We start from the raw sequence: 20,000 nt of genomic DNA on the forward strand, positions 1-20,000 counted from the left end.
AGCCTCGATGGGCCTCCTGGCATTGCCGGCACCCTCCAAAGCCAGACTCGGGCCTCGGTGAGGGCTTTTCTCCCCCAGTGGAAGGGAGGGTGCGGAAGCCAGCGCCCGGCGTTGGGCAGCGCCAGCACCCGGCTGACCTCCCTAAGGACAGGGGCCTCCCCGGCAGACCCCCCCCCCCCAGGAGGCCCCTTTCTCAGGGCCAGGACGCCGGCCACCCGCCCTCCCTCCTCTCTTCTGGGAAGGCACCAGGAATTTCACCAGAACTCGGCTCAAACCAACCCTGTGTGGGTGCTGCGGAAGCGGAGGGAGACGTGGGGAGACTCCAAGCAGAGCCCCCGGAACGAGGGGGTCCTTGCCGAAGGGGGGGCTGGCTCCAGCTTGTTCTGAAAGCAGCCCTTTTCTATCAACTCTTGCCTTCCTCTTAGACTCAATGCTTCCCCCCCTTCTCTGCTCTGCCTCGAGGGTCTCCCCTCACCAAATGTCCCGACCATCCCTACACCAGGAAGAAGGACAGCCAGGACCGCCAATCAAATCCAGGAAAACTCATTATGGGGCAGCTAGTGGAGAGAGAGAATGCCAGAAGTCCTGGGTTCAAATCTGGCCTCAGACACTTCCCAGCGGTGTGACCCTGGGCAAGTCACTTAACTCCTAGCCCTTACCACTCTTCTGTCTTAGAACTAATACTTAGTATTGATTCTAAGACAAAAGGTGAGGATTTAAAAAAAATCATCCTGACTTGTTTTGTACCCAGGAGCCTCAGGGGCAGGTGGATGGCACATGGGGAATAGAGTCAGGAATATCCATTTTTTTTTTAGTTTAAATCTGACCTAGCTGTGTGTCCCTGGGCAAGTCTCTTAACCCTGCTTGACTCGGTTTCCTCATCTGTAAAATGAGCTGGAGAAGGAAATAGCAACCATGCCAAAATCTTGGCTCTGTGACTCTGAGCAAGTCCCTTAAATTGTTTGCCTCCATTTCCTGGGTTAAGCAGAGGATACGTGAGGACCTGGGGGGGGGGTCCCTTCGCCTCTTTGGGGGTGCCCCGGCAGCTCCCTAAGGCTTTACACGACAGAGAGATTGCTGATCGGCGTCAGGGGAGGGAATGCCCACACTGGGCATTCCAGATAGCCCTGAAATCCAGATGGAACAAAATGAAAAGAAGGCTCCATCGCCTGCCCGCTCTACGGCAGGGCACACAAAAGGTGCCGGGCTACATTGTTGAAGAAGATGAATGTGCCGGGGGAGAAAACTGCCAGCTGGAAGGCTTCCTGGTGGTGGCGGCCCTCGTCTTGAAGAAGAGGATGTCCACAGGTTGGGGAGGGAAGGCATTCGGGGTGCCTTGCATCAAGGCGTGGGAGCAGGAGATGCCAGGATGAACATGGGACAGAACAATGGCAGGATGGGAAGAATAATGGAAACTATGGCTGGGCAGGGCAGGGGAGGCCAGATCTGAACTTGGGCCCTCGGCTGAGCCACCGAGCGGCCCCTGCCTCAGTCCTCCATGGGGGGGGCTCGGCCTTCCCAGCAGGAGATCTCCGGGTCTTCCTGGGAAGCCCCCGGACACAGGAAGCCAAAAGGGGCCAGAGCAGGGCAGAGCCCGAAAACCACAGGGCTCCCTGGGCCGCCTGGGCTGGGCTGACCCTCCCCTGCCCGAGCCCAGGGGCGGCTGGAATGGTTTCCATCTGAGGCATCCGGCATCCCCAGGCGCTTGGTTTCTGCAGCCCAGATGCTGCTGCTTTGAGCCAGTTACCAGAAAAAGCGAGCTCGGAACAAGACCAAAGGCGGCCCGTCACAGTTTGTAGGAAGCGGCCGCTCCTGCCCCGCCGGCCTTGGAGTCAACCGAGGGATGCTCCAGAGCTTTGGTGGCTTCCTTTAGCCTCTGGATTGAAGCACAAATTTGTTGTTCAAGGCTTGTCTCGACTCTCCGAGGCCCATTTGGAGTTTTCTGGGCAGAGAGAGAGGTTGGCCGCCCTTCTCCAGCTTATTTGACAGATGAGGAAACTGAGGCAAGCAGGGTGAAGCGACTTGGCCAGAGCCACAGAGCAAAGATTTTGGAATGGCTGTCATTCCTTTTTCTAGCTCATTTTACAAATAAAGAAACTGAGGCAAGCAGGGTGAAGGGACTTGGCCAGAGCCACAGAGCAAGGATTTTGGAATGGCTGTCATTCCTTTTTCTAGCTCATTTTACAAATAAAGAAACTGAGGCAAGCAGGGGGCTCCCTTTGGCTTCTGGGAAAAGCACAAACTCCTCCGGTATAAAACCCCCAACACCCGCCATTTCTACTCACATTTCTACATCTATTTCACCCCTCCTCATCTGTGCCACTCAGACTTTCCCCTGGCGCCCCACAAGGTGGCCCTGGGCAGCGGCCTCCGCCGCTCCCTGCTCAAATCCAGTCTGGGTAGCCAAGGAGGCAGGGAGGGGATGGTCCTCCCCAGGGTGGCTCAGGATGCAGCCTGGTCCCTTCCTCCCTTTTTGGCCTCCCATTTGGCTTCCTACCGCCCTCTAAGAGCCAGCCACAGCTGCCTGCTTGGGGTTCGCCCCAGCACTTGCACTGGTTGGCCCCCACGCGCCCCCTCTTCCTCCTGGCTTCCTAGGAGTCTCTGCTCAGATCCCTCCCTCTGCCCAAGGTCCTTCCCCATCCTCCTGCCTCCTCTCTGAAATTCCCTGCCAGGTACAGACCTCGAGAGTCTTTCGCCTGCTGTCTCCCCCAATCCAGTGGGAGCTCCTTGAGTGCAGGGACCATGTTTTTGCCTTTCTGCTAATTCCCATTTCATATCCCCCTGCGGATGATCACAAAAGGTTTTTTTAAAACCCTTACCTCCATCTTAAAATCAATACTGTGTATTGGCTCCAAGGCAGGAGAGTGCTAAGGGCTAGGCAATGGGGGTCAAGTGACTTGTCCAGGGTCACACAGCTGGGAAGTATCTAACCACTGGATAACTTATTTTCTTCTTTTAAACCCTCACCTTCCACCTTAGACTCAATACCGGGTATTGGTTCCAAGGCAGAAGAGAGGTAAGGGCTAGGCAATGGGGGTCAAGTGACTTGCCCAGGGTCACCCAGCTGGGAAGTGTCTTGAGGTTACATTGGAACCCAGGACCTCCCATCTAGCACTCTATCCTCTGAGGATTCAAAAGAGAGTTAAGAATGATCCTTGCTTGGGCAATCCCTAGCTGTTGCCTGCTTATTGATTCCTGCTATTCTCTGAAATGAATACAAATACATTACTCTTGACTTGGGGCAGTTGGTAGATAGAAAGCCAGACCTGGAATCTGGAGGTTCTGGGTTCAAATCTGCCCCTGACACTTCCTGGCTGTGTGTCCCTGGGCAAGTCACTTGACCCCCATTGCCTAGCCCTTACCGATCTTCTGCCTTGGAACTGAAACACAGTAGTGATTCCAAGACAGAAGAAAATAAGGAAATAAATGTTGAGCTGAGCTCGGGCACTTACTAGAAATTCACGTTATGATGAAAAAATACATGCTATAAATGAGATTTCTGGCAGGGACCCAAATCACATGAAAATGCACATGGGAGACATTTCAGAAATAAACAAAAAAAAGGCAATAGAAATGGATCCTGTCAGTTTGGGGGGATCCCGGCACCCACATTTCTATTTAAGTAGGACACCCCGAAGAGGGAGGGAATTCCAGGCAGGGAGCAGCTCATCTCGGAGAGACGGGAGGGGGCGAAGGCAGAAGCAGCCACTTGAGCTTCCGGCGTGGGCTGGGTGGCCCAGTGGATGGAGCCGGACTTGCAGTCAGGGTCTCCCTCAGTTTCCTCATTTGTAAAATGGGGCTAACAACAGCCCCGCCCCCAGGTGGTTCCGGTGCTACACAATTGCTTGCTGCTGCCATGGCTAGGACTAGCGCCCCTCGTGGCGATCTAGAGATAAGTGAGGCTCCGGCTCCCTCAGTCTTCTCCTCTGTATATAGGGCTAACACTCGTGTCTAGTGCTCATTCTAAGGATGCCGCCAGTCCGCGGTCCCACACCGGCCCCGGCCCCGCCCCTTACCTTGTTCCTGGCGGGGCTCCGGGCCCGCCCCTGGACCGGCTCCTCGGCCAGAGCTCGGAGGGTGGCCATAGGCTTGGGCTCGGCCGGGGTTCGGAAGCCCTTCATGGCCGCCCGGTAGGACTGGTTGCGAAGGTTCCGTTTCAGCATCCCCCCCGAGGTCACGTCCACGTCCAGGTCGTCGAAGGAGAAGCCCGGGGCGGACAGCCTCTTGGGGTCCCGCTGGGGGGCCTCCTTCGGCACGGACACGGCGAAGCTCTGGTGGCGGGTGGGCGTCTTGGCTTTGGAGGACACGGCCAGGCTCTTGGGGATCAGCTGCTGGGTGCCCACCTTGAGAGCGGCGGGGCTCTCCGTGCTCAGGACGACGTGGTGGGGCTCGGCCGGCGGGGGGCCCCCCTGGAAGGCGGCGTTCTCCATGGCCTTCAGGGAGCTCCGCGGCCCGGGCAGCCCCGGCACCGGATGGCCAGCCTCGTCCAGGCGCAGCTCCGAGTGTAAGCGGTAGCCCAGGAGCTTGGACTTCTCGTCCAGGGAACTGTCGGAGTGTCTCTGGGACATGGCGCTTCCGCTGGGGGGTCCTGGGGGGGGGCGCGAAAGAGGCAGGACGTGAGCGCAGACAGAGTCGGGGGGGGGGCCTCGCTGGGGGAAGAGCCCTCCCATCCCCTCCCTCTGGGGCGGAGGTGAAGCACCAGCCCTCCCGCCTCCGCTGCCCTGGTCTCTGCGATTGCCGTCCCTTATTAAGCATCATTCATAGAATGACAGAAGAGCGCGGGGCCGGGGAACGCTCGGTCAGGAGGAAAGCCAATCGGAAGAGGCTTGGCACGGTCCCATGCCAGCCTGCCACTGGCATTCTTCAGTGGCTTCTCTAGAGAAAGACGGGCTGGGGAAACTGAGGCAGGAGGCACCCTGTATCTCGAGGAAGAACCCAACTCCTCCTCGAAGAGGGAACAAGAAATCATATCATATCACCCTCCTCTCCGTCTTGGAGTGCGTACTGTATATTGGTTCCAAGGCAGAGGAGCGGTCATTTTGCAGGTGGGGAAACTGAGGCCCAGGACGGGCCTCCCCCATAATATTTTTTATTTTATTTTATTCTACTTTAGACCATAAAAGGCAGCATCTGGATTTGAATCGGGCCCTCTGGTTTCAAATCCAGTCGTTTTTCTCTATCTATCACCCAGGGCACACACAGGGCCAGAGATGGAGGCAGGCTCAAGATCACCAGCCTGCTGGGTACGTCTTCCTGGGAGGATGCAGGGAGGCAGTGCTGGAGAGAGATGTGAACTCATCCCCAGGAATGAATGCCCCCTTTCTTCCCCCTTTGGCCCCCCAGAATGCCCTGCTGCTTCCCTTCAAAGCCCAGCTCAGTGCTGCCTCCCAGAGAAGCCCTTTCCTTACCCCCCACCCTCAGCCGGAGCCTCACCTACAGGCTTAGGCTTTATTTATCTGGGTGCCGGTGGCATCCACCCATGCCCCAGCCCCCCAGAATGTCAAGTCCCAGAGGGCAGGGGCTGTTTTCTTCTCTGTCCTGGAGGCACCGAAGGCCTCCTTTTCTCCCTGGCCCCCTCTTCCCCCCTCCTCAGTTCAGTGTCTTCCCTGGGCTGCCCTTGAGCCTCCCCACCTCGAGCGCTTCCCCCCCAGAGAAAAGGAAGACATCTCTGTTCCTTGCTCTAAGACCCATCCGCTCCGCAGTTATGAAGCACCTCCTCAGGCCACGCACAGGGCAAGCAATGGAGAGTCAAGGAATAAAAAGGGCAGTCCGTGGCCTCCAGGAACTTACAATCTAATCGACTTAGAGCAGGCTCCTTGGCCAGCCAGTGGCCTCTCCCTTTGCCTCTCTTCCATCCCACCTCCCCTCTCTCCCTCCACTGTCCCCAGACTGGGGGAGCTAAAAGAGGTCTCGGAGATGGCGCCGATGGGCCCACTTGTTTCCTAGAGGAAGGTCCTGGGATTTGCTGGATATCTTAAGGACCAGCATCTCCCCATTCCCCGGCCCTGGCTCTTCCGCCATATTGAATCAACTGGAAGCTTCTCCAGGGCAGGGTCTGTGCCTCATTCCTGCACCCCTCGTAGGGCCTAGAGCAGGGCTTGGCAGGAGGCCCTCCAGCGGAGGACAGACGGGCAGCCCTGTGTGGAAGGGACTCTGAGTCAGGAGGACAGGAGGGCAGAGCTGGAAGGGTCCCATGAGATCAGTTCAACAGACTCATCCGACAGAAAGGGAAAGGGAGGCTCACTCAGAGCCCAGTGGGTGAGGGCACGGAAGCAGAGGGGGGACTGGAACTCAGGACCAGAGCTCTTTCCCCTCATCCACCCTGTCTCCCTTTGACCCCTAAACAGCCATAATTCTGACCAACTACTCAATGAGCTAATCGATGTCAGGGGAGGGCCCCGAGGAAGAAGACTTGCAAGAAGCCCCAAGATGGGTCATCCAAGGACCAAGCAAGAAGGCCAAAGGTTTCACGAGATACGATACCATCTCTCTTCCCTTGATGACTCAGCCTGCCCCGTGGCACCTCCTCCTCCCACTCTGGAATCCCACAGCCTGGCATGGGCTGCCAGGGCTACAGAAATGCATCTGCCGGAACCACCCATCCCGGGCATCCCCAGGCTTCCAGGAACTGCACCCCCACTTCCAGAAAGGGGCCCGGACTGCATGGGTCTCTGCCTGCCTCCTCCATCTGACCTGGCCCAATGCTGTCACCAGGGGAAGAACGGAGATCGAAAGTGAAAGGAATGAATGCAAGGGTGTTTACCATGAAGGCAGGGCAAGGTCAGCAAGGGACAAGAGGCTCTCCTTCCCTTCCCTCTCCTGAACTCTGGAAAATGTTCCTACTTGTGCCTTAAACCTGGCTCATCTCCCACCTCCCCTGGAGCTCATCCTTTCTATAAGGGCCCCAGCTCAGGTGGTGCCCTCTATACCAAAGCCTCCCCTCCTAGAAACTATATTTGTATTTACACACATTAATGTTATAATATCTCTAAATAAGTATATCCTATATTATCTAATTATCTATAAGTCCATCGTATAGTATATAATATTATTATTATCTACAAGAAGTCCATCATACATTATATAATCATATATAATGAGTACATTATGTTATATAATTATATTATCTATAAATAAGTGTATCATATAAGTCCATCATATATTAGATAATTATATTATCTATAAATAAGTATATCATATATTATCTAATTATCTATAAGTCCATCATATATTATATAATATTATTATCTATAAGAAGTCCATCATACATTATATAATCACATATAATGAGTACATTATGTTAGATAATTATATTATCTATAAATAAGTGTATCATATAAGTCCATCATATATTAGATAATTATATTATATATGAGTATATTATGTTATATAATTATATTATCTATAAATAAGTATATCATATATTATCTAATTATCTTCAAGTCCATCATATATATTATTTATAATATATCTATCTATACTATATAATTATATTATATGAGTGCATCATATATTATATAATTATAAGTGCTACATACATTATATAATTATATTTTCTATAAGGACATCATATATTATATAATTATATTATCTATAACAAGTATATCATATATAAGTGTATTATCTATAAGTATATCACATTATTATATTATATATAATATGTATTTCATGTTATATAAGTATATTATATCTCATTCTATTATATGTCATATTATATCCATATATGGTTTATGTCTTATGTTGTATATTAAAAATGTCTTATATGTCATATTATATATTATTATTGCATATATTAGACGTTAACTTAAGGATATCTGCACAGATGTTATATATTAGTATTTTTATTACCAATGTATACTATTAACATATATATACATACTACTTATATAAGTGTATAATAATAAAAAAAGAGCTAACATTTATATAGTGCCTCCTATATACCAGGCATTGTGTTAGAGGTTCTGCAAATATTAGCTCATTTGAGCTTCCCAATGACCCTAGGAGGTGGATGCTATTATGATCTCAATTTTATAGTTGAAGAAACTGAAGCAGACAGAGGTAAAGTGGCATGTCCAGGGCCATTTCAGTATCTGAGGTCACATTTGAATTCAACTCTTCCTGATTCCAGGCCCGGTGCTCTATCTACTTTGGCTACTCTCTGTATACAAGCTGTTTCTTCTCTCATACAGAATGGAAGCACCTGGAGAGCAAGGGCTATTTTAATCAATCAACATGTATACATTGAGCACTTACTATGTACTTCATAAATAAATTTGGGGGAAAAGGTGAAATGACAACCAATGAAGAAAAATTAAAACAATTATTGGAAGTTATTTTTCCCAATTTTATGCCAATGAATCTGACAATTCAAGTGAAAGAGATAAATACTAACAAAACTATAAACTACCCAGATTAACAAAGGAGGAAATAGAATAATATTCATTTACATCATAGGAAAAGAAATTAAAGAAACCATTGAAGAACTGCCTAAGAAAAAGTCTCTAAGGCCAGCTGGATTCATAAGCAAATTTTGCCAAACATTCAAAAGACAACTATAATACTAAACTATTTGGAAAGGCAGAAGAAGAGGGAATCCTTCCAAACTCTTTTGGACATAAATATGGTACTGATACCTAAACCAGGAAGAGATAAAACAGAGAAAGAAAACTATAGACCAATATCCCTAATGAACATCAATGCAACTATTTTAAATAAAATACTATCAAGACTACATACAAGAATAAAACACCACAATCAAATGAGTTTTTAAACCAGGAATGAAGGGGTGGTTGAATATTATAAATAAGTTCTGAGGATACAAATAAAAAGGTTTTGTCTTTCCTCAGTGCCTGATAATACAATAGGCTATTAATAAGTATTTGGTAAAGGAATACATGGGTGAATAGCACTCTAAAGGGCCAAGCTCTACTTTAGAATTAATCTCTGTGACTTGATTTCTCCATCTGTAAGGAAGACCTGCATTCAAATCCAGCTTCAGACACTTACTTCTATGTGACTGTGGGTAAGTAACTGTTGCTTTGATTTTCTCATCTGTCAAATGAGCTGGAGAAGGAAGCAGCAAATCCACTCTAGTTACCTTTGCCAAGAAAACCTCAAATGAGGCCACAAAGAGTCAGATACAACTGGTTTGCCTCAGTTTCTTCATCTATAAAATGATTTGGGAGAAGAAAATGGCAAACCATTTCAGTATCTTTGCCAAGAAAGCCACAAATGGGGTTATAAAGAGTCAGAAAGGACTGAAAAATGATAAAAAATTATGTGGGGTAAACCTGGGTCTCCCTTCAATAGAAGGCTGGAGAGAGGATACAACTATGGAAAAGACCCTGACCTAGATGTAGGATGCTCCTAATTCTCTCCCAAACTCAGTGCTTTACCCTGGTTGAGTCCCAGAATGTCATCTTTGGAAGGAACCTTGGAGACTGAGGACCAGTGGACTTGACCACCCAAACTATAGACAGAGCCATTCTCCAGTCTTTGCTCAAAGACCTCCAGGGATGGGAAGTACCACTACACCGCCAGACTGTTTCTCAAGCTTCCCAGTCCCCAGGCCATCCACAGGGTAAGATGATTTCCTCTTAGTAATCCTGGAAGGCAAGTAAAGTTTCTCAAGTTCCATTTTGGGGCCAAGCCCAAACAGTTCTTGCCTTGAGGAAGAGTTCACCTGGAAGTTCACACTGGAAGAGAGCCACCATACTCAATCTCCATGATGGTAGGACTGGTTCCTGTGGGAATTCCCAACACAATCAGGGTTTGGCGAACAGTTGGGGGTTAATAAATGCTTGTGATTTGCTGATAAATAAGTCTATAAATGCAAAATCAGAACCAGGCGCTTCCTGGAGAAGGTGGTGCTTGAGCAGACCTTTGAAGAAAGAGAGCCCTTCTAGGAGGCTGTGAGGAGAGAGGGCACTCCTGGCAGGAGGGACTGACTAAGACAAAGGCTATCAGAGGAAGAACTTATTGTTCAGAGAAGGCTCATCCAAGGGTCACACAGAGAATAAGTAGCAAAGCCTGGAATTCACATTCAGGTTGACTAAATTAATTAAATGACCAGTAAGAATTTATTTTTTGTTGGCATTCAATCGTGTCTGATTCTTCAAGATTCCATCTGGAGTTTTCTTAGCCAAGATACTGGAGTGGTTGGCCATTTCCTGCTCCAGCTCATTTTGCAGATGAGGGAACTGAGGCAAACACAATTAAGTGACTTGCCCAACATCACATAACTAGTATCTGAGGCAGAATTTGAACTCAGGTCCTCCTGACTCCAGACCCAGTACCCTATACAGTGTACCACCTACCTGCCCCAAGCATTTAACAACTATATTATGGGCAAAAAAATGTAATGCTACACCTAGAAGACAGAAATCAATCCACCAACAGAATTTAATTAAATATCCACAGGGTGATACTAGACACTGGGCACTCAATAACGAAAAATGAAACAATTCCTGCTCTTTCTGGAGCCTCCAGTGCTGGATTTTCCCCACAGGGTTGATAAGGTCTTTGGGGGTTGGGGGAGTCACTGTCTCTAGGGGCCTTCCCAGCTCTGACACTGTCTGATGGCAGCGGCTGGCGGGGACAGAGCCCACCATTCATGCCTGTTATTTTCCCCGAGAGGCCCCAGGCTCCAAGCAGCTGCTGCATACACACCATCCCTCTGTTTAGGGGCCAAAAACCAGGCAAGAAACATCCATTGATGAGACAGATCCAAACTACAACACACATCAGACTGAAACTAGGTTCCAGAATCTCCGTGTGATCTTGGGGAAGTTCTTCCCTGTGGGCCTCAGTTTCCTTCGATATAAAACAAAGGGGGCTTCCTTTCCAGTTTAAAATTTCTAAAATGTTCTTTTATCTACTTTCTTGCAACAACCCTTTGAGGTAATAGCAAAACTCAAATTATTTCCATTTCAAGGGTTCATACTTACATCTGTTCTTTCTTTCTTTCTTTCTTTCTTTCTTTCTTTCTTTCTTTCTTTCTTTCTTTCTTTCTTTCTTTCTTTCTTTCTTTCTTTCTTTCTTTCTTTCTTTCTTTCTTTCTTTCTTTCTTTCTTTCTTTCTTTCTTTCTTTCTTTCTTCCTTCCTTCCTTCCTTCCTTCCTTCCTTCCTTCCTTCCTTCCTTCCTTCCTTCCTTCCGTCCGTCTTAGAATCAACACTGGGTATTGGTTCCAAGGCAAAAGAGTGGTAAGAGCTATGCAACTGGGGTTAAGTGACTTCCCCAGGGTCACAAATCTCCATTTTTACAACAGCTAGGAAGTGCTGAAGGCCAGGTTTAAACCAAGGATCTCCCATCTTCAGATCTGGATCTCTATCCACTGAGCCACCTTGTTGGCTCCAGGTCTTGCTCATTTCAAGGTTCATTCAACAAATATTAGCTGAGGGACTATTACATGCCAGGTGCTGGGGATAAAAAGACAGAAAGACGGAAGGAAGGAAGGAAGGAAGGAAGGAAGGAAGGAAGGAAGGAAGGAAGGAAGGAAGGAAGGAAGGAAGGAAGGAAGGAAGGAAGGAAGGAAGGAAGGAAGGAAGGAAGGAAGGAAGGAAGGAAGGAAGGAAGGAAGGAAGGAAGGAAGGAAGGAATAGAATTTTAATAAATACAAAAAGGGTAATATGAGGTGGCTTGGAAAGGAGGAAACCCTCCGCAGGGATCTGAGAAGTCTTCTTGTAGAGAAGATGGTGCTTAGACAGTTAGACAGTATCTGAGAAGGAGGAGAGGGACCCCATGAGTCATAGGGGAAGAGGAAAGATATTCCAGGCTTGGAGGATGGCCAATGGGAAGATGGCGGATGGAGGTGGGGAGTAGGGGGAGGAATAGAGAGAAGCTTACTTGGCTGGAGCTCAGAGGGAAGAATTACTGGGGGTGGAAGACTGCCCCCCCCCCCAGGCTAGAGAGATCCCAATGAAGCACAGACCTGAGGGTCCAGGAGGTGCCAATTGCCACAAGAATAACTGATTTCTATCCCGATAACAGGGGACTGTCATAAATGTGACCAACAAGGGCTACACTGGTTTTGAGTTTACACTCCGGTCATCTAAATAATATTATTCAAGATCTCTAATTATACGCTAATAGAGCATCTGTCAATATTATTTATAAATCAGGTCATCAGAACCCCAAAGGCCCTGAGACTCGGGGGACACCCTCGATACCCACAAATATCTACAGAGTAAATATTGTTGCTTTAGTTAAGTCTCTGTAATGATGTGATGAATATGTCCTATATAATTAGGATGCAACAATAATACACAGGCAACTTGGGGGAGTGGAAAGCGTCCCTGGAACCTGAAGCTGGGTTCAGAGGCCTTCAATTCAAATTCTGATCTCTGCTCCTAACTTCCTCAGGAAGACCCCAGGTTCAGCTCAAAGGCCACTGGCCATTATCCATTCTCTCTGTCTGTCTGCCTGTCTCTCTCCACCTTTCTCCTCTGTCCTCTCACTCTCTCTTTCTCCCTCTCCTCACCCCTCTTCTTTCTCTCTTTCCACCTTTCTTCTCTCCTCTTTGTCTCCTCTTTTCTCTCTCTCTCTCTGTCTCTCTTCTCTTTTCTCTCTCTCACTTTCTCCTCTCTCTCCCTCTCTCTTTCCTCTTGTCTTTCTCTTTCCACCTTTTCCCCCTCTCCTCTTTCTCTTTCCTCCCTCCTCTCTCTTTCCACCATTCTCCTCCCTCTCTTTCTCTCTTCTCTTTTTTCTCTCTCATTTTCTCCTCTCTCTCTCTTTCCTCTTGTCTCTGTTTCCACCATTCTCTCTGTCTCTCCCTCTCTCTCTGTCTCTCTTCTCTTTTCTCTCTCTCACTTTCTCCTCTCTCTGTCTCTCTTTCCTCTTGTCTTTCTCTTTCCACCTTTTCCCCCTCTCCTCTTTCTCTTTCCTCCCTCCTCTCTCTTTCCACCATTCTCCTCCCTCTCTTTCTCTCTTCTCTTTTTTCTCTCTCATTTTCTCCTCTCTCTCTCTCTCTCTCTCTCTCTCTTTCCTCTTGTCTCTCTGTTTCCACCATTCTCTCTGTCTCTCTCTCTGTCTCTCCCTCTCTCTCTGTCTCTCTTCTCTTTTTTCTCTCTCATTTTCTCCTCTCTCTCTTTCTGTCTGTCTCCCTGTCTCTCTCTCTCCTCTCTGTCTCTCTCTCCAATTATTACACATAAATACAAATGTATACACACACCTATGAAGATGAGATTCCCCCTGAGGCTTGGGCACACTCACTAAATCATGCCCCAACCCCCACCAAACCAGTGGCAGCTTCCGGCCAGCACTAACTGGTTCCTGCTCCCTGGGCCTTTCACCTGGACACCATCCTGGCCCCATTTCCCAGGGGGCACCGAGCCCTCTACCGATTCCCTCCCGCACCTCTGGCTCGGCTTCCTGCAGCCTTGTGGCTGCCGCCCGAGGTCCTCCTGCCCTTCCTCCATTCCCTCTCCCAGTCAGGTCTGCGGGGCTGTTCGGGTTTCCGTGCCCCTCCCTGAGGCGGCCTACATTTGCTCCGGGGTCACAGAGGCCCTGATGGGAACCTGTTTGGTGAGCAGTTGTTCCGGGCCCGTAAGCAGCTCTGCCCAGAGGTGGGGCCTCGCCACACCCTCGGGAAGTCGGCCAACGGCACCTGCCCGGCTCTGCCTCTCTGGGCACCAACCCGGGAGAGCCACGAGGGTCTGCTTCTGGGATGCTCTGGTCCCCGGGGAGGTACACAGGACCACGCTTGGCCACAACCCAGCCATGGGGAGCCCTCCTGAGCAGGTCTCACGACTCTGAGCCTGAGCTGGGTCCCTGTTCCAGGACTGAAAGGCGCCGCAGCTGGGCGGCTGGCTTCATCCTTTTGTTCTATTACGCGTGCTCTATCCACAAATAATCATTAAGAGAGGAGCGCATAGTAGGCATTCTGTGTTTATTGATGGAGCACCTACTATGTGCCGGGCACTGAAGCACGAAGCCCACGGTGAAGCAGCCCTCGTCCCTAAGGATCTTCCACTCTATTTGGGAATGGGGAAATAATAATAATTCACTAAGTAAAAGAGGCCACTTTGGAGGGCAGGCACTCAGGTAGTGAGGGAGCCCCGAAGCTGAGCTCTGAATTCTAGGGATTCTAGTTAAGTAGAGGCAAGGAGGCAGGTCCTTTCTGGGGTGAGGAAAGGCCAGTGCAAAGCCTGGGAGATGGGAGAAGGGACAAATCAAATAGGCAGGGCAGGGCTACAGAAATAGCCGTGGACTTGGGAGTCAGCAAACTTGGGTTATCATCCTGGGGTGGTGATTACTGGGCTGAGTAAACATGGGAAAGGTTGAGTGTGTTTCTCTGAAATAAAGGAATGGCGTACTGATCCCTGCCCTGACCCTCTCGCCCAAGCCTGAACCTCTCTGGGCTCCAGCAGCATTTGTAATAAAATGAGGGCAAGGGGATCTCTTCCAGCTCTAAGACCCTGAGTGTTTGCGGCGGAGACTTTGGCAGGGAAAGTGTGCACAAATATTTATAATCCTGGACAAACCTGATTGTTAAGAGGCACAATGAAAATGTCTTCAGTGGGTAGGTGGTAGGGTGGAAGGAGATGGATGAGTGTTCTAGTCATAGATCTGTCCCTAAGGTGCTGTGTGACCCTGAGCAAGTCACTTCCCTTCAATGGGCTTTACTTCCATCTTTTGTATCATCATCATCATCATCATCATCACCACCACCATCTTTATCATCACCACTACTATCTTTATCATCATTATCATCACCACCACTACCATCTTTATCATCATCATCATCATCATCATCATCATCATCATCATCATCATCATCACCACTACCATCTTCATCACCACCACCATCATCTTCATCACAATAGCTAGCAATTATATAGGCATTAAGCTCCTCAAAGGGAAGGATCATAGTAGCGGACACTTAACAATGAGTTAATTCATTGATGACAGAATTCACCTTGATCACCACCAGCATCCCTGAAGCTGAACCCCCAGTCTCTCAGTACTAGTTATAGGGCTTCCTCTTAGGTCTTCCAGGAATTGACCTCAATACTTAATTCCTTTCTGGCTCTCCTGGCTCCTTGAGGGTGAAAACAGACCTTTCTACCTTACTCCAAGGAATCCCTCAACTTCTCAGACAAACTGTCCTCAGGCCACATCTATGACTCAACAACATTTTATTAACTCTGGCCCCCAAACAAAAGGGAGGCTCCTACATTTAGGTGGAGAGTCCATAGAGTTGTTAAGGATACATTGGGGGGTCATACTGTCCAACCCACTAATTTTCTAGACAATGAAACTGAGGACCAGGGAAGAGATAGGTCCAGGCTGGAGTCACAAAAACCCTAAAGATCTAGCTTAGCCAGGATTTGAAACTGGATCCTCTAATTCAGACCTTAGCACATCATACTTTTGACTGATCAAGATAAATTTGTTTTGGGTCACAATGTGGAAAAAACGTGTCTCCTTTGAATAAAAGAGGACTAATCAATCCTCCAGTGAATAAAGGATCACAGAATTTCATAAGCCGCTAATAATAATAGTAGTACAACAAACATTTATATAGTATAGTACGTCAGATCCTGCGACAAACATTTTACAATTATCTCCTTTGATCCTTCTAACCATCCTGGGAGGAGAGTGCCATTATTATCACATCCATCACACATGATGAAACCGAGGTAAATAGACATTGGTATCTTGTCCAGGATCACACAACTAACTGGAACTCATGACGCACTATCCATGGTACCATCTAGCTGCCAATAATCATTGCTAAAATTTTTATAGCACTGTAAGATTTGCAAAGTACCTTAAAAATGTTATCTCATTTGGTCCTCCCAACAACCCAGGATGGTAGGTTACCCCCATTTTATCAACAAAGAAACTGAGGCAGAAGGAGGTTATGTGGCACATCTGAAGGTCATACAACTAATATCTGAGGAAAGATTTGACCCATCTTTCAAGACCAGGACAGGATACCACCTGGCTATAACCATCCTAACCCTAAGCTAAAAAGGAGCTCTACTAAAATATATTGGATATAGTTCTACAGTGAAGGAAAACCCACCTTCTCCACTATGGGAGAGATCTAATTGTTGGGTAATTTTCCTTGACATCCAGCCAAAATTGGCTTTGAAGTCTTCCCAAGATGCTCCTGGTTCTGCTCTCTGGGGGTCAAGCTGAATAAGCTTCATCTCTCCTCCAAAACAAATCCTCCAAAAATTCAAACCCAGCTATTATGTCCCCTTTGCTAGGCAACCATGTCCAGTTCCTCATAGGGCATAAATTGCAGGCTCTTCATCAACTTGACTGAGGGTCACCTCCATAAACATTTTTTAGCTTACTTACCAATGTCCTTCCCCCAATGTAGGACCTTTATCCAAGTCATTGATAATCATTGTTAAATAGCATAGGGCTGGGCACAGATCTCTGGGGCACTTCACAGAGATCTCCTTCCAAATGGGCATGGAACCATCAGCAATGACTATACTTTGAGTCTAGTCATTCCACCAGCTGGGAGTGAATCTGGTTGTACTGTTGTCTAGCTCACGTCTCTTTTTATTTTCCATAAAAATAGCATGAAATACTTAATTTTATTTATTTATTTATTTTTAAGCCCTTACCTTCTGTCTTGGAATCAATACTGTGTATTGGCTCCAAGGTAGAAGAGTGGTAAGGGCTAGGCAATGAGGGTCAAGTGACTTGCCCAGAGTCACAAAGCTGGGAAGTGTCTGAGGTCAGATTGGAACCTAGGACCTCACGTCTCTAGGCCTGGCTCTCAATTCACTGAGCTACCCAGCTGCCCCCAGCATGAGATACTTTATTGAATACTTTATTGAAAATTTAGGTAAGAGGGGCAGTGAAATAGTTCATTGAATAGAACCAGGCCTAGAGTTGGGAGGTCCTGGGTTCAAATTTGATCTCAGATATTTTCTAACTATGTGAACTTGGGCAAATCACTTAACCCTGACAGCCTAGCTCGTGCCCTTCTGTGCTAGAGAGGAAAAGAAGGAAGGAAAGAAGGAAGGAAGGAAGGAAGGAAGGAAGGAAGGAAGGAAGGAAGGAAGGAAGGAAGGAAGGAAGGAAGGAAGGGAGGGAGGAAGGAAGGAAGGAAGGAAGGAAGGAAGGAAGGAAGGAAGGAAGGAAGGAAGGGAGGGAGGAAGGAAGGAAGGGAGGAAGGGAGGAAAGAAGGAGGGAAGGAGGGAGGAAAGAAGGAGGGAAGGAGGAAGGAAGGAAGGAAGCAAAAAAGAAAGAACAAGGAAGGAAGGAATGAAGGAAGGAAGGAAAAAAGAAAGGATGGACAAAAGAAAGAAAGAAAGAAAAAAGGAAGGAAGAGAGAAAAAGAAAAAAGAAAGGAAGGAAGGAAGGAAGAGAAAGAAAGAAAGAAAGAAAGAAAGAAAGAAAGAAAGAAAGAGAGAAAGAAAGAAAGAGAGAAAGCAAGGAAGGAAGGAAAGGAGGGAGGGAGGGAGGGAGGGAGGAAAGAAGGAGGGAGGGAGGGAGGAAAGTAAGAAAGAAAGAAAGAAAGAAAGAAAGAAAGAAAGAAAGAGAAAAAGGAAGGAAGGGAGGGAGGAAAGAAGGAGGGAAGGAGGAAGGAAAGAAAGCAAGAAAGCGAAAAAGAAAGAATGAAGAAGGAAGGAAGGAAGGAAAGAAGGAAGGAAGGAAAAAAGAAAGGATGGACAAAAGAAAAAGAAAAAAGGAAGGAAGAGAGAAAAAGAAAAAAGAAAGGAAGGAAGGAAGAAAGACAAAGAAAGAGAGAGAGAAAGAGAGAAAGAAAGAAAGAAAGAAAGAAAGAAAGAAAGAAAGAAAGAAAGAAAGAAAGAAAGAAAGAAAGAAAGAAAGAAAGAAAGAAAGAAAGAAAGAAAGAAAGAAAGAAAGAAAGAAAGAAAGAAAGAAAGAAAGAAAGAAAGAAAGAAAGAAAGGAAGAAAGAAAGAGAGAAAGAAAGAGAGAAAGAAAGAAAAAGAGAAAGGAAGGAAGGAAGGAAGGAAGGAAGGAAGGAAGGAAGGAAGGAAGGAAGGAAGGAAGGAAGGAAGGAAGGAAGGAAGGAAGGAAGGAAGGAAGGAAGGAAGGAAGGAAGAAAAATCTAAGTAACATATTTGAGTAACTGGCAAAAAAAGGGAATAGTTTGTCTGGTAGAACCTGCCCCATGAAGAAGTCTCTGTTGGCTCGCTCTCCTTCCTATCACTTCCTTTCCCAGACATCATTAACCAGATCTATACTACCAAGTTCTGGAATCTTCTGAGGATCTGAAGTCCAGCTCCCTAGTCTATTTACTGACTCCATTCTTCTGGCCTTTTAGAAAATCAGGACAATAGTTGTCCTTTACTAGTCCTGAATTATCTCTCCAATTCTTTATTATCTTTCAAATATCACTGATAGCGGTTCAAGAGTCACATCCACTCATTCTTTCAGTACCTGAGGAGGGCATTTATCTGGGCCAGATAACTTGAATGGAGCCCGGGGAGCCCCCACACTCTCACTGGCTATCTGCTGAATTTTTTAGAGGGGTGGGGAGGAGCTGTGCTGTGCCATAAACTTCCCTAATTGGAAGTTTGGTTTGGAGCTTTCTAGTCTGAGGGGGATTCTTTTGGCAGTGAAAACTAAAACAAAATCACAACTGGGCGGCTCTGCCTTCTCTCTGCTGCCAGTTTTGTTCCCTTAACTGAATGAGCATTTATTATGCACTAACTGTGAGCCAGGCATCCATAGATCTGAAGATTACGATCAAATAGTCCCTGCCCCGAGAAGTGCCATGTATCTGGCCAAGAGGTGCATTCTGCAGTCCTGCCCACCCACAGCAGCAGCAGCAGCTGCAGGGCTCTCCCTTCCAGGATCCTCTTCTCCCCACTCCGAGGAGTAAATGCCCTCTACTCTCTTTATTGTCTTTCACTTTTATTCAGAGTTTTGGAATTCCTGACCATTTTTATAGGGTCATATAATACTTTTGTATTCATCCTATTCTTTGCCCGTCTTATTTTTAAAAAAGACAATTTTAAAAATCCCTCCAAAACCCTTACTTTCTGTCCTAGTAACAACTCTAAGACAGAAGAGCAAGGACTAGGAAAACAAGGTGAAGTGACTTGCCCAGGGTCACACAGCTAGGAAGTGCCTGAGGCCAGATTGGAACCCAGGTCCTGTGCCAGCTAGCTTATCATCTTAAAAAAAAAACAAATAAATAAAGTTAGTGACTTCCCTGAGCATCCACATCGATCCCTTGAGGAAGCTCTCATTTTTTCCTCCTCTGTAGGATTTTTTTTCTGTCTTGAGTTTTCCTTTTGAGTGCTTCCCCTGTAGCATTTTAGGACAGCAGAGGTGACCTGCGCCTTCTCCGAACCCCCTAAAACCTGCTTCCCTCAAACCGAGCATCTGCCACCCCAGGGGGCTGGACAGTCCCTAGGACGGCGGTGCCCGGCCCAGCAGAAGAGCCCCAGTCCCTGCCAGAGTTTCCCTCCCTCTGCCATCCCCTGGCTCCATCCCAAGGTATTGGGGGATGTGGGCTGCTGTGTGCAGACCATCTAGCCAAATCCAGAGACTCCTCTCTGGGCTGGCCAAGGCTGTCTACTAAGGAATAGGAGGGCTGGGAAGGCTCTGGTGCAAAGAGGGGTGACGACGACCCCCCGAATCAATCACAGGTCCTTGAAACAGTGAATCCCCATCGCGGACCAGAAGACGTCTGGGTTCCAAACCTAGAACAGTGGATCGAGGAGGCCAGCCATCGACTCTCTCATTTGGCAGATGAGAAAACTGAGGTCTGGGGAAAAGGAGGTGACTCGCCCAGGGAAGGGCATGTCAGGGACAGGACCTGAATCCAGGTCCCTCAATACACGAGCCTGGGTTCTTCCAATGTTTCCTTCCTAATAATCCCTGTGAGGTTCAAGTCAAAACATCTACAGGCATTTATTAAGAGCCTCCTGGTGCCAGTTTCTGGGCTGGGAATACAAATATAAGCAGAGAGAAATGCCCATCCCTGCCACTGTAGAAAGGAGGAAACTCCTGGCGTAGCTTCAATCTCATTCTCCCCAATGAATGGAAGAAGAATGG

General features: G+C 47.6%; 1 protein-coding gene across 1 annotated transcript in view; it reads right to left on the minus strand.

Moving 5' to 3' along the window:
* The window catches only part of LOC107650385 (rho guanine nucleotide exchange factor 16-like), a 45,889-nt gene that overhangs the window by 15,413 nt on the left and 10,476 nt on the right, over window positions 1-20,000 (minus strand). The window contains exon 2 of the mRNA XM_056795968.1: window positions 4,017-4,588. Coding sequence (XP_056651946.1) covers window positions 4,017-4,568 — 552 coding nt within the window. The 5' untranslated portion in view covers window positions 4,569-4,588. The remainder of the gene's footprint in view (window positions 1-4,016; window positions 4,589-20,000) is intronic.

Source organism: Monodelphis domestica, chromosome 4 (assembly GCF_027887165.1).
Source record: "Monodelphis domestica isolate mMonDom1 chromosome 4, mMonDom1.pri, whole genome shotgun sequence".
Classification (NCBI taxonomy): Eukaryota; Metazoa; Chordata; class Mammalia; order Didelphimorphia; family Didelphidae; genus Monodelphis; species Monodelphis domestica.